The sequence below is a fragment of the Berghia stephanieae genome, chromosome 7 (genome assembly GCF_034508935.2).
Source record: "Berghia stephanieae isolate SIO BIC M18660-M18661 chromosome 7, UCSD_Bste_1.3, whole genome shotgun sequence".
In the NCBI taxonomy this organism is placed as follows: Eukaryota; Metazoa; Mollusca; class Gastropoda; order Nudibranchia; family Aeolidiidae; genus Berghia; species Berghia stephanieae.
Window position 1 is genome coordinate 59621060 of NC_088366.1, and position 14752 is coordinate 59635811.

The 14752-nt window shown below is 33.3% G+C and overlaps 1 protein-coding gene across 1 annotated transcript in view; it reads left to right on the plus strand.

The window, feature by feature from the left end:
• Positions 1 to 14752, plus strand: part of LOC144976598 (short transient receptor potential channel 7-like) — a 203480-nt gene that overhangs the window by 164621 nt on the left and 24107 nt on the right. The window contains exons 12-14 of the mRNA XM_078920893.1: positions 465 to 604; positions 3045 to 3129; positions 14466 to 14617. Coding sequence (XP_078777019.1) covers positions 465 to 604; positions 3045 to 3129; positions 14466 to 14617 — 377 coding nt within the window. The remainder of the gene's footprint in view (positions 1 to 464; positions 605 to 3044; positions 3130 to 14465; positions 14618 to 14752) is intronic.

Sequence of the window (14752 nt, forward strand, 5' to 3'; positions counted from 1 at the left end):
CCCCGCAAAGCGGAGCCTGCGTCTCATCACTGTAGCTATCAGGAATTCGGGACGTTTTGCTGTTTCTCTGTAGTCCTCTCCCGTAATGATGGAAAGGCATCGGCTGCTGAAGCCATTTACAGTTTTGGTTACACCCTCTGTAAGTCGCCAAGCCTCGCAACCATATGTGAAGACAGAGCAGACACTAGAGGCATACGACTTGATTTTCTTTCCGCGGGACAGACTGTGATCGGACCACATATTATGGGATAGAGAGTTGAATGTTGTTTGTGCTATTGACATTCTGTACTCAACATCAGCCCCCTTGTTTGAATTATATCGGGATGATTTCCTTACCTTAGCCTAAGGTCTCTCAGCGTCAAGGAACACATAAGACTTATTTTAATCAATATAATTTAGTGGACATTGCCCTATATAAATGCTCATGTAATTTTTTATTTTTTTTTGTTTTGTTTTGTTTTCAGGACTGATATTTCAAGAGTGTACCCAGCTGGTTCATAACGGGCTGATAGAACACGCCATGAATCTTTACAACTTGCAGGATTTTGTATTGCTCAGTGTTTACACCGCTACGTTCACTCTCAAATACTGGTCTATGTATAAGGTATGTAGAATTGTCGTTTAATCGGAGACTCTAGTCTTACTTTCTGCAATTTAAATCCCTTAAATGAAAAGAATACACTACACTATAATATGAAAATGTAGGAGGCGAAGTTGCCAAGTATGAGCACAGCTTCAGGCTCTTTCAGTTTTTTGTTGGGTTTTTTCTTTCATTTTCCAAGATCATTAACCCTAAATATGCTTATCTTGAAAACTTTGGGTGATTCTTGTTTACATCAGACGTGTGTTTAATGTATTATTTATATTCCTTCATGCATACCAAGGCGACGGCACCGACCTAAAGATGCCGCGAGAAAGGGCGTGATTAAATATAATATTATTGGCTACAAGACCTATGGAGTTTATCCCTTTTCTAAGGCACTGAACATACAATAGCAGATAATAATACGGAGCAGTTGCCTGGGACCCCTACCTGAAAGAGGATATTCAAAAACTTGAGAGAGTCCAGAGACAAGGCGCCCGGTTCATAACTGGGAACTATAAGAGCAGAACCCCCGGATGCATGACAAAAATGTTAGAAGAAAGAAATCTCATCAGCCTCCAACAAAGAAGAAAAGAAGCCCGTCTGTCATTCATGTTCAAGATTATAACAGATCAAATACCATCAATAAAGGCAGACTCCTTTTTCACGCCACGACCAAACAAAAGAAAAATCCGAGCACTCACTTTCGCCAACCACATAACCGAAAACCCATTGACAGATACGCCACAAACAATTCGAACTGCTTCAAAATCCCACAGACAAGAACACAAAACTACAGAAATTCTTTCTTCATTAGAACTATCTCGGAGTGGAATGGGCTGGATGAACTGGTCATCATGGCACCACACCAAAACGATTTCAAGGCCCGACTGACATGGGCCCGCGCCCAATGAGAACGCCGCTGAAATACAACCAGACCATTGGTTTCTTCAGCGCCAACCATACAGATACAGAATAGCAGTTGCCTACTGCCATTTGGACATAACGCTAGTCTGTCACAAAGTCGTTTTCGACATATCTAACATATTTAATGTAATTATCAATTATTAGTTGTGTGCTAGCTATAACGCCCATTTCAAATTACTAAAACATAATATTCAGTACCTTTCGCATTTAGGGTAGCAAGCAGTTGTGACCCTTCCTCTCGAAACGGTATTATGTCGGAATGAATTGGACCGCGAACAGTGACTTAAGAATTAAATTGATAGTAAATACCAATTTTTGAGCTATTGCATTGTGAGAAATTGTCTTTATTCTGTAACATAACAAATCGACACAAACCCCAAGTTTCATGTTATTGTCAATAAATTCAATTTATTGCACCCAAGTCATCCCGACATAATACCGTTTAGAGACGGTGGGTCACAATTGGTATTGTTCGTTTTACGCTAAAGATTTAAAGGATCCCCCCCCCCCCGCCCATTTTGTATAAGAACCTTTAGCTATCAACAATGGTTTGTAAATATGAGAAAAACCTTGATTTCTTTTATTATCATATTCATCATAATTACCATCATCATACTCATCATCATCATCAACATCATCATCATCATCATCATCATCATCATCATCATCATCATCATCATCATCATCACCATCATCATCATCATCATCATCATCATCATCATCATCATCATCATCATCATCTATCACTCATCATCATCATCCTATCATTCATCAACTAATCATCATCATCATTCATCACCATTCATCATCATTCATCATCATCATCATCATTCATTCATCATCATCATCATCTCATTCATCAACATCATCATCATCATCATCAATCATCATCATCATCATCATCATCACATCATCATCATCATCATCATCATCATCATCATCATCATCATCATCATCATCATCCATCATCTCATCATCATCATCATCATCATCACATCATCATCATCATTCAATCATCATCATATCATACTCATCATCATCATCATCATCATCATCTCTCATCATCATCATCATCATCATCATATCATCAATCATCATCTCTATCATATCATCAATCATCATCATCATCAATCATTCTCATTCATCATCATCATCATCTCATCATCATCATCATCATCATCATCATCATCATCATCATCATCATCTCATCTCATCATCATCATCATTCATCATCATCATCATCATCATCATCTCATCATCATCCATCATCATCTCATCATCATCATCATCCATCATCTCATCATCTCATCACATCATCATCTTCATCATCACTCATCATCATCTCATCATATCACTCTCATCATCATCATCATATCCATCATCATCATCATCATCAATCATCTATCATCTACTCACCCCTTCATCATCATCATATCATCATCATACTCATCATCATCATCATCATCATCATCATCATCATCATCATCATCATCATCATCATCATCATCATCATCATCATCTTTCTCATCCCCAGTTCCACGCGTCCATCAACCATCTGCAGTCAGGAGATTTAAATGACGAAGATGAAACTCTGGAACATTTATATTGGCTGAATGCTGGTAAGACATGGTAGTTGTAGTTTTGGTGCTGCTGGTGGTGGTGGTGGTGGTGATGGTGGTGGTGGTGGTGGTGGTGGTGTAGGAGGTGGGGGTGATGGTGGTGGTGGTGGTGGTGGTGGAGGTGGGGGTGGTGGTGGTGGTGGTGGCGGTGAGGTGGGGGGGTGGTGATGGTGAGGGGTGCTGATGGTACTGTTGTGGCTAATAGCCATTCTTGGTGGTCGTAAAATGGGTGTCTAAGTACTTCGTTGGGTTATAATGATTTTTTTTAATTTGTAATGTTTATAGTGGTGATGACAACGATGATGGTGATGATGATGATGATGATGATGATGATGATGATGATGTGATGATGATGATGATGATGATGATGATACGAGATGATGATGAGAGAGGAGAGAGAGACAGACAGACAGAGAGAGAGAGAGATAAAGGAAGGGAGAGAGAGAGAGGGGGGGGGGACAGTTTATTGTTCAAAATTATGATTATTCTTAATTTATTTAAAACCCATCATTTCATTTCATTTCATTTCTATATGTACATTATTCTTTGAACATCTTTGACATGACATTGTTACTCTTGTTGCATTCACAACAAACGTCCGTTCACGTAACAAAATATTTTCCAAGATATCTCACGCATTTTTATAACAAGATTATTACTAGATAACATAACACTATGATTTGTAAAAGTAAATCAATCTAGATTTTAAAACATTTTAGTCTAAAAAATCTCTAAGAAATTTAATGCTTACAAAATTTCAACGTTTCGCGTTTTCTGTTAAATCATAGGATAATCCACCCGTCATATTAAAAAACAAGACGAAAAACAACGAATTGCATTTTTGAAATTATTAATGTTTTCTTTGATTCTTTGTTAGACATTTTACAACCTGATATTTGCTCAAAATAGTGATTAAAAAAAAAACAACAAAAAAAAAAAAAAAACAACAACAAAAAATTGTACATGATTCTAAAATAATTTATTGATGTTATATCAGCGAGCAATAATTTGACTGAGACTTTCTTTCTAAAATGAAGAGTGATATCCATGCTGAGATTTAAAGACAACTATTTCTTCAGACTATCTAGACCTTATGTGATAGTTCCGTTAAAGACATTATTTTGTTCATGCAGGATTTATAAATATTTAAACCTCATAACATAAAACAAATGATCATCTATGTCAAAACCAACTCCCACGACAAAATAAAATCTATTCATTGTTATCTGAACGGACGGTTGTTTTGAGTTTCTGGACAACGATAATAATAATTTGTCTTACAGCCAGTCAATAAAGTTGGAAGTCGGGAAAATGTAACTAAAAATGGTATGGAAAAGTGAATATTTTACACTGTGCTAACACCTGTTTTTGGTTACCCCAAGATACAATGGAAGTTCAAAAGCTTCTATATGCACTTCCAATAGAGCATGCATCTGTGTACATTAAAAAAATTGTTTACGTTTAAATTCAAGATTGGACTTTTGGGGCTATAAAACTTCATTCATCTTGTAGTTGAACACAATTATTTGAATAAATGGGCAACCTTGAACTGCATTTAAAGACCAGGAGATCATTCTACTATTCAATAACAATAACTTTATCCATTTTACTTTCGACTTCCAACTTTACAGTTTTGACGAAAAGATTATGAATACAAGTACAGGTCTACCCCGAAAAGTTTTTTTTTTTTAATTTACATTTGTTGTGCTTAATTTACCTAACAAATTTTCTCAGGTATTTTTTATCAACAAGTATGTTGAAAAATTTTGTGTTTTCCAGTCAAAATGAGTTTGTTTTCACAACTCGTCAAATTTCCAGCGATAGTGTTAAAAGACTTTTTAAGAGAGATCTGTACAACATTGCTATCACAATGAAAAGAAAACCTGAGAGTGGACAACGACTAAGCCCCTCATACTCCTCCTTATTTGTTTTGGGTGTGGCTAGAGGGGGTGTTAAAGTGAGATAGAAATGAAAACTGTAATAAGCGGACAAAAAGAAGTTAAAAAATCTATCACGAATTTTCATTCTCTCCAATAAAAAAAAAAACAACAATATCTGAAACCTTTACTTGAGTCGTTGGACTTGAAGAGTTTTCATTGTGATTGCAAGAAACTGAATTTAATATGTCATGTTATAAATATGCTATACTACGAACATTTTTTTGTGGTTTAATTATCATGAATGCTATATTATTACATGGATATTCTATGCCTGCTGCGTTCATTTTTTCCATATTTCTTTCTTTACTGTAATTTAGCTCTCTGTGCTATTTTCATTTCTTCTGTCTTCGGTCTATGTCAAAATCTCTCATTTTCTTGGTCGATGATATTCATGGCGCCTCCGCGTTAAGGCAATGATACAATAATAAGCCAATCAGAAGATGACTGAACCCTTTGAGTTTATGGTCTGGAGTTCAGAGCCTCTTAATATTACTTAAATAATTGATGAGCATTCTTCAAATGCAATTTATTTAAAGGATGATATTCATCACAAAAATGTATTATTATTATTATTATTATTATATTATTATTATATTTATATTTTATTTTATTATATTATTATTATTATTTTTTTATTTTATTATTATTAATTATTTTTATTATTATATATTATTATTATTTTATTATTATTATTATTATTATTTATTATTATTATTATTATTTATTATTATTATTATTATTATTATTATTATTATTATTATTATGATCTGAGGAGCAGCCTTGAAAAAAATGCAAATAAGGATATTAATTATTAACAAAGCTACAAATGAGGCTAGTATTTAGCACTTGAGATGAAGTCAAATGTTAGTGTCAGCGTCGATAAATGATGAAGATAATAATATTATGAGACAAATTGATAATTCGAGAGCGTTAAGTTAAAAACTGCTTTGAATCTTGGAGAAATTAGAAAATTGTGATTGACAGCGTAAATGATTGTGAAATTATAGGGCTTGTATCGAAATTCATATTTGGAAGTTTTGTGAAGACTACGTACAAAGGAACTGAAGTAATGGCGTCAGAATTGTTTAAGAATAGGATGAAAGAAGTAAGGTAAATAAATTATATAAATAAACACAGTAGAGATAGCCTGTAAATATTTCAATCCAGAAAATAAGGAAACATTTTGCATAAATATTATGTCGAAGTGACCCAAATCGAATAGCCCAAATTGGCATGTGCTCATAGTTGGAATAGAAATGATCTCAAAACATCAAAAAAGATTCTCAGACCAGCAAAATTGTGGACGAAGATCAAGCATCATATACGCATATCTTTTCTTTTCTTTTTAGATATCATTGTCGATTTAAATCATATTATTGTTTTATTAAGAAGGCTCGATAGCTGAAACGTGGAGGCCCATATCTTAGAAAGAGACGTTAATTTCTTCTTTTTTTTCTTTTCTTTTTCAATATTTATCATCTTTCAAACACTACATGATTTTCTTCCAACCTTCACTCTACACTCTACGCTCACTCTAGCGACGTGCGAGCTGTTGCTTTCTTGCGATGATGCGTTGGTGCGCAATGTTGCCTGTCTCTCTATTCATGCTACGAGTACTACCGCCAGTCCAAATGAGATTCTAGTACATGTTCTTCTTCTCTTGCTAATTATGTTTGTTTGTGGCGCCTTCTCTTGACCAACCTCTCATTCTTTCAATGCATCTTTTCAGTGTTGCTCTTTTTGTGAACTATACGACCACGGTTCGGTATAGAGTTTTGAAGTAGGTACCTAATCGCATCGACTGATATTTTAATTGCAATTTGGCACAGAAAATAGTGGAACTACAATTACATCTCAAGGACCCATGAGATATGGCATAGTTCAAATACCCGTACATTGGGTAAAACATTGAAATAAGACTTACAACAAAGTCTAACCCTACCCCTAACTCTAAAGTGTATCTCCGATTGTCCTTGCTTACAATTTTTACTTAATCAATCATCAAAAACGAATTTAAACTTAAACTTCCCGGCATAACGAAAGACTGTATTTGGAATTGGACCCAATGGGATTAAGTTAGGCAAGCTTTACTCAAGATTGCGTATTTGGAATTTGACCTTACTAAAGATTGTATATTTCGAATACACCCAATGGGATTAAGCAAGCATTGCTCAATATTGCATATTTGGAATTCGACCAATCGACATTAGATATACTAAAAGATGTATAATATTTGGAATTCGAGCTAATGGGATTAAGCAAGAATTACTGAGGATTGCATATTTGGAATTCGACAGGTTTTACTCAAACTTTTTTGTTTGAAATTCAACCTGATGGGATTAATCAAGCTTTTAAGATTGTTTATTTGGAATTCTACCCAATAAGACCATACAGTTTTTATTTAAGATTATTCATTTGGAATTCTTCCCAATGGGACTATACAGTTTTTATTTAAGATTGTTCATTTGAAATTCTTCTCAATAGGACTATACAGTTTTTACTTAAAATTGTTTATTTGAAATTCGACAATTGGGATAAAACAATAGGTATCATTTTCATGGTTTGTATTTCAAATCATTGTGATATACATGTTTCCAAATTATATTATTTCGTCTATAATATTAGTAAGAATGGAAAAGTTGAAAAACAGCTCATCGCGTCGCGCGGAAAAGAAAAATGATCAAACAAAAAAATCCGACTAAAATCAACAAAACCGCTTTGGACGTGACGATACTCCGATCCACGAAACTTGGCAAGTTTTCCTAAAGTGTGATTACTTTTTTTCAATGTTGTCTGTTATCTAGTCTTCCCTTTAGAATCACAAAGCAAGATCTAGACCCACTGTATTTGTAAATACTTATCATATTATGTTTTTAAGAGATGGCAATTGTTTTTGTTTTTTACTCAAAATACTTCAGTCTACTTATTTACTCTCCAAACGTTTATATGGAAGATACCAGTCGCTCCAATTCTGCCAAGTTCAGAGTTGCCAGATTGTTTTATTTTATGCATTCTTATTGTTGGCTACAAAAACCAATTAGAGCAACATGTGCACATTAGTTGGAGAGTTCTATGTCATAATTCAAACATGATTATACTCTCATTGTTAAACTTTAAACTGACTGTTATGGCAACTACAAAGCACACTGTTGATTATATTTTGATGGGCCAAAACAAAGATTGTTTTGCGGTTTGAATTGTGAGGATCATGTTGATGTTTTTTGTTGTTTTTGTTTTTTTTAATCGGGCATATTTTATTCACCAAACACTTTCGACTGGCTTCTTCCATAAAACATAAAACAACATAAACAGATGTGCAAGAACCAATATTATATTCAGTCAAGATTAGAAATTCATATAACTTTCGTGCATTCTATGAGAGGTAGATTTTAATAACATTAATTTAATTTTCATGGCTGGCCATTCCAAGCACAGAGAGATTTTAATTAAATTAATTTTTCCTGAGTATGTTCGGGTAAGCTATTCAATGCCGTAGCAGAATATTGAAAATTTTGCATAGACGTTATTGCGTCAACGTTTTCACGTATAAAAATGAAAAAGCGATGTAGTATTTATGCCCAAACCTTGTTGAATAAACAATGGAAAAAGATTATTTAAATGATTCTCAAGCAATGCTGGTTTGTTTGACTTTCGTGATTTAATTTCAAAGGTATACCCTTTTTATCCATTTCAAAATACATACAATACTAACTCTCCGATAAACTAAAATCGCATGAGTTTGTTTTTGGTTTCGTATTTTTAATTTCTTAGGAAGGTTAAACCCTTTTTATCCATTTCAAAAGTATGTCATGACCAATAGATAAACTCTTCTCGAAATCGTAAAAAGTGATAGTTTTGTTTTTTAGTTTCGTATTTTTAGTTTCGTAGGAAGGTTAAAGACCTTTTTATCCATTTCAAAAGTTATGTCATGACCAATAGATAAACTCTCCTCGAAAACGTAAAAAGACGATAGTTTGTTTTTTGGTTTCGTATTTTTAGTTTCGTAGGAAGGTTAAAAACCTTTTTATCCATTTCAAAAGTATGTCATGACCAATAGATAAACTCTTCTCGAAAACGGAAAAAGATGATATCTTGTTGGGGGGGGGGGGGAATCCTATACAAATATATAATTGAATTGATAATTGAATTGATTCAATACTGTTAATATTTTACATAATCAAACCTGCCCTCTATACCAAAAAAATCGTAGAATTACGACATTTTGGCTCCAGGCTCAGTAATTCATGAATTGTTATGTTATTAAAACTCATTGAAAATGAAAGTTTATGCAAGAGACTACATAATTTATTTTAAGAGTTTTGAAGTGTTTTTACTGCTTGTGAATTTCGATTTTTAAAGTTAACTATCGCGAGTACAATCTTTATCTCCTAAGAATTACGGATTTGGAAATTTTCAGGTAGGCAGGTCTACATAATAGTTATGTAACTGACATACTTTAAGACTGGTATCTATAAATAACATTTTTGAAACGTTGTTGGCATCTTTGTAAAACGAAATATGAAGAGCTTTACAAAAGCATGTAAATCATATTATGCTCCCCTCGTACTTCACATCTTTTTTACACTGAATGAAATCCATGACTTGCACTTAGATACTGTGCTTTTTGTAGATTAGTTTCCTCAACTCTGTTTTCTTTTACTTTTAGCGCTTGCTGACTCACATTTGCTTACAAATATTTATCCATCCTAATTTGAAACAAAACCATGTTCCTAGTTTGAGGCTCATCGGCTTGTTTTGTTGGTTTGTTTTTTTTTTGTGTTTTTTTCTTGGGTTTTTTTGTTCATTTGTTTTTTTTTTTGTTTTTTTTTTTTTTTTTTTGGGGGGGGTTCTTTTTTTCTATTGAGCTTTTATATAGAGCAATATCCACTAAACGTGCTCAAAGCGCTTTACAGGGGGCCCCTGGCTAACAGCAACAATTAACATGTAGGACGGGACATGGTGCCTTTTAGGCGATATTACAATTTTTTTTCGGACAGATACAACGCTGTTAACGGTCAGGTACTCATTTTACACCTGAGTACGGTGAGAGAATGTGAGTAAAGAGCCTTCTTCAAGGACTTAACTATGCGCCGAGCGAGGCCCGAACCCAGGACCTTCCGATCCGAAAGCGAGTATCATACCACTAGACCACATAGCAGAGAGTGTTCATTTTCAAAGAGAACGTTTTCGGTATACTACTGTAGAACAAAGAGCTCTTAGAATGTATCTCGTTTATCGTTTATGGCCCTATATCTTTACATAGTATTTTATTATTATAAGATCTGAATCAATTATCTTTTGCTTCCATCGCGGAAAAAAATTATCAAAATCAAAAATTAAATTTTAAATACCATAATGAGAATTGAAAAACCTCCAAGTTGATTCACAAATGTAAATTTGAAGTTATTTTTAGATTTTCGGAATGATGAATGTTTGAAATAAATCAAATGAGTGCTCTCTGTTTCACCTCTTTAAAAGGTCAAAGCTAATCATTACAATTGTGAGTGGATGTCTATATTTTGTCAGTTCATCTTGACAATATATATACAAGCATGGCTGTCCAATGTTCAATAAACGTGATAATTCGATGAACTCAAAATTTATGATTCACGTGTTGAATGAAAATTGAACTCAATTTCTATTATATTGATAGACAACATATTTTTTGACTTCTTAAAAGAACTAAACGGATTTTTTAAAATATGAGAATGGAGAGATATTTTCTGCATTTAATATCTTATATGGTTCGCTCATTTATCCTAAAATGATTTCCCAATGTTAAGAGCGGATAATAGTTTATATTAATTTTAAGAAATTGATTGTATTCATAATAATGAAAGGAAACACGAAATATTATCAATTCAACGCAAGTACTCCCACCTCATTGTCATACTCGCTGACCGGAAGGTTGACACACAACCCAGTGCTAAGCTAAAAATAATGGCCTCTTGTTTTTGACTGGATTTGACGAATCAAATTTGATCTTTTGATTTAAAATAATCACGGTGTTTAATCAATCTCACAATGCACGCAAACCACTTTATGTCATGTGCAAACGCCATGCAAAATCTGGTGACTTTTGGTCCAGTGGTTTCGGATCCATCATAGTGTTACCAAAAAAAATCCGATTTGCCAACGGTATAATGTATAATTATACAATTAATTTAGCAATATTTTAAAGTTTTGTAAATTTTTGGCAAGGATTTTATCATCTATTGAGACCATTTTTGTTTACTTTTTACGATTTTAAGAAGAAAAAAACAACAGTGAGCAATTTTAATAGAGTTTCTTATGGGCCACCCAAAAAAAAAATCCAGAGTTATCTCCCTTCATATAATATTTTTATAATTCTCTCTCGTAGATAATACACTCCTCCCCCTTCCCACCCCTACTTCCACCTGCTTCTGTATGATCCATGTCATGAGCAGTCACTGCTTATAATAATATTCCAGTGGGAAATGACCTTTAAACTATCGCTGTCGCATACATAAAAAGAGATACTAACTATTTACACGATTTAGAACTCAATAAATTTGTAATTACTGATTTGTTAATGTTACCCATATTCTCAATTATCGGTGTGTCCCGGATGCTAAAAATTAACATTGAAGTCAGAATTATGAAAAAGAAAATTAATTAATTAGACCCAATGAGAAAATCGAATGTAGTTTCGCAAATTGTGTGAGTCTCGGGTTTACTTCCGCCCTTCGTCACTTTTTATGTAATTTTTGGATTCTGATTTATCCCGACATGATACCATGTTGAGAGGGTGGGTCACATTTTTTAAATACCGCAGGTCCAAATAATACATTACACTCCGTATAGTTTCAAAGACGTCATTTTAGACTATTATTTAAAATAAAGACTTTTGTATATGATAAAGAATGAAACGGTTTTTGTTTTATTTTGTTGGGTGTTGTTTTGGTTTTGTTTTGGGTTTTTTAGTGGGGTTTTTTTTCGTTTTTTTTTTTTTTTTTTTTTTTTTTTTTTTTTTTTTTTTTTTTTTTTTTTTTTTTTTTTTTTTTTTGTTGGGGGGGGGGGGTGTGAAATTCTTGACAGCAAAGCTTCAAAGGTCATTTCTCACTGAGTTCATGGGGAAAAAACTGTGGGTGTGATAAATTTATGCAATGATATAAATCATTGTGCAAAAACTGCATTGCCCAGAGGCAAGAATGTTTTGTGTTACGACCTTTGTGTTTCTCGTATTATAATAGTATAGACTCAACACGCATTTTCAAGGCAGGGAATCGTCATAAAGACGCTGGTTTTCGAATATGAAAGCAACACAATATACACAATAATAATGAACCAAAATGTCTTCAAAATTCTTAACCCAGTGTTTTGTTATACATAAAATTTAATTAATTTATGATCAAAACCGAAAAAAAAAAACATTCTGAAGATTTTCATAGCAAGTCTTGATGAGTTTTTTTTTTTTTTTTTCTTGGTGATTTTATCATTTTTAATGTTATTTTAATTTTATATTTTAAATTATTCTTAGTGTGAAATTTTGGCTATATACATCCATTTTTTTTTGTATGTTGTTTGGTTTGGTTTGGGTTTATTTTTATGGCTTTTATTTGTTTTGTTTTGTTGAATAATTGCGGATTTTTATTTTATTGTGTTAATTGAAGGATATTTGTGTTTATTACCACCCTATCATATTTGTTTTATTTTATTTTTTTATGTTAATTTTTTTTTCACATCATCACGACTTTTATGCACTGGTTTGATCGTATTCCCACCACAATGAATTGTAAAATATAAAAAAATGTGAACCAATTCCTCAATCAAATATCATATTGGAGTGAAAAAGATTTTTTAGAAAGTTTATTGTAAAAAATAAACATAATTAAAGAAAATCAAATATTTGCAAGTTTGAAAAAAGAAATCTCACACAAATTAATAAAGTTGGGATTTTTTTTTTAAATTCAAGCAATAGAATTTAATTAAGCTCAGAATTTATAGCTTTAAGCATCAGGTTTACCCTGATGTTATTACTGTTTTGAGACAATTGTTCACCGATGAGCTAAATTCTATTCGCCTTTGTTTTTTGTAAACTTCTCTAAATAATAACCCCCCAAAAAATGTGAAAATCTTAGGACTTTTATTTATTAGATATTTTAACCGACGTGCTCTTATTTGTATATTTACACGTCAATTTTTACCTATCTTGATTCACATTTTCATACTTTTGCAACGTCGTTTAAATTCTCCCCTATTTTTTGTTTTCAATTGGTTCTATAAAATAAAGGCAAAGCAGTAAAGCTTTATTTAATATTTTATAGTACAAGGAAAATTCAGCGCTAAAATTACAACACACACATATCCTAATTTTTGGTTAGAAATGAAATTAAAACCTATGAAATCTTTGAAGTCTCGGGGCTTAACTTATCGATATTTTGAATTAACTTTCTTGTTGAGATCAAATTGCATAATTGTTTTATGGTGGTAATCTGTTAAGAACTTGAACGTAAATTTTAGTTAACGTATTCGTGTGTTTTAATTATAATCATACGGCTTTGCCTTTATATCAAATAGGGAATGAGATTAGCAGAAGAGTAGCGTCCCTTGATTGGACGTCACCCATAGTCTGTGACGTCACCGGCGGAAAAGTTATTAGAGAGAGAACGTCATGTTGGTTGTGCGCATGCGTCTCTCTCTCTAATAACTTTTCCGCCGGTGACGTCACAGACTATGGGTGACGTCCAATCAAGGGACGCTACTCTTCCGCTTATCTCATTCCCTATAGGATGAATTACACCACAAATCTGCCCTTTACTGGCAAAACATGTTTTTGAGATTTTGGCCAGAAATGTTTTACGTCAACGTTCGATTAATGACCCTCAAATTTTTTTTTAATCCTTAATCCTTAGACTTCAAAATTATCTCAGCTTTAAGAATTTTGAAAAGATGAGATTTTAAGAGGTCTTTGGTTTAAGATTTTTTTGATGAGGTGAAGGACATTTTAATTCATCGATATTAAAAAACTGAGATATTTCTGGCCAAAATGAAAAATAAATAGTGTTTTGTCAGTTTACAGTAGAAAAGATCCTCATCGTCTGTACTTTTCATCATCATTTGTGACCCTCCGTCTCAAAACGGTATTATGTCGGGATGATTCAGACCCCAGAAAGTGAATTTAGAGATAGAATGATGAGAAATTGGACCTTAGAAGTTTTTGTAAAGCAAAAATTTGTATTTATACTCCAGCATAACGTACAGAAAGTAAACCCAAATATGATATTTGTGGCAATGAATTCAATATCCCTGAGCGGGTGGATCCCGACATAATACCGCTTTGAGACGGGGGTTCACATTTTATTTAAATCCCATTTTGAGTAGAAAGCACAGTCTGTAGTTTTTGTGTTGTGATGTGTTTTCTCTGTCACACAGACCGCATATACTGGACTCCCGCCGATCCCACCAACCTTCTCGAAGGCATGTTTGCCATCAACAACATTTTCAGCTTTTCCAGGATTTCATATCTCCTACCGGCCAACGAAACTCTGGGACCGCTCAAAATTTCGTTGGGACGAATGCTAAAGGTAACGTAGAATCTGGAATGGTGTTCTATCTTGGGACATTTGGAAATCTTCTGCCGGAGAATGTTGTTTGAGATACTAAACGATCATATTATATATTCCGTGACTGGCTGGGAAGTTCGTTTATTCTTACCAAAA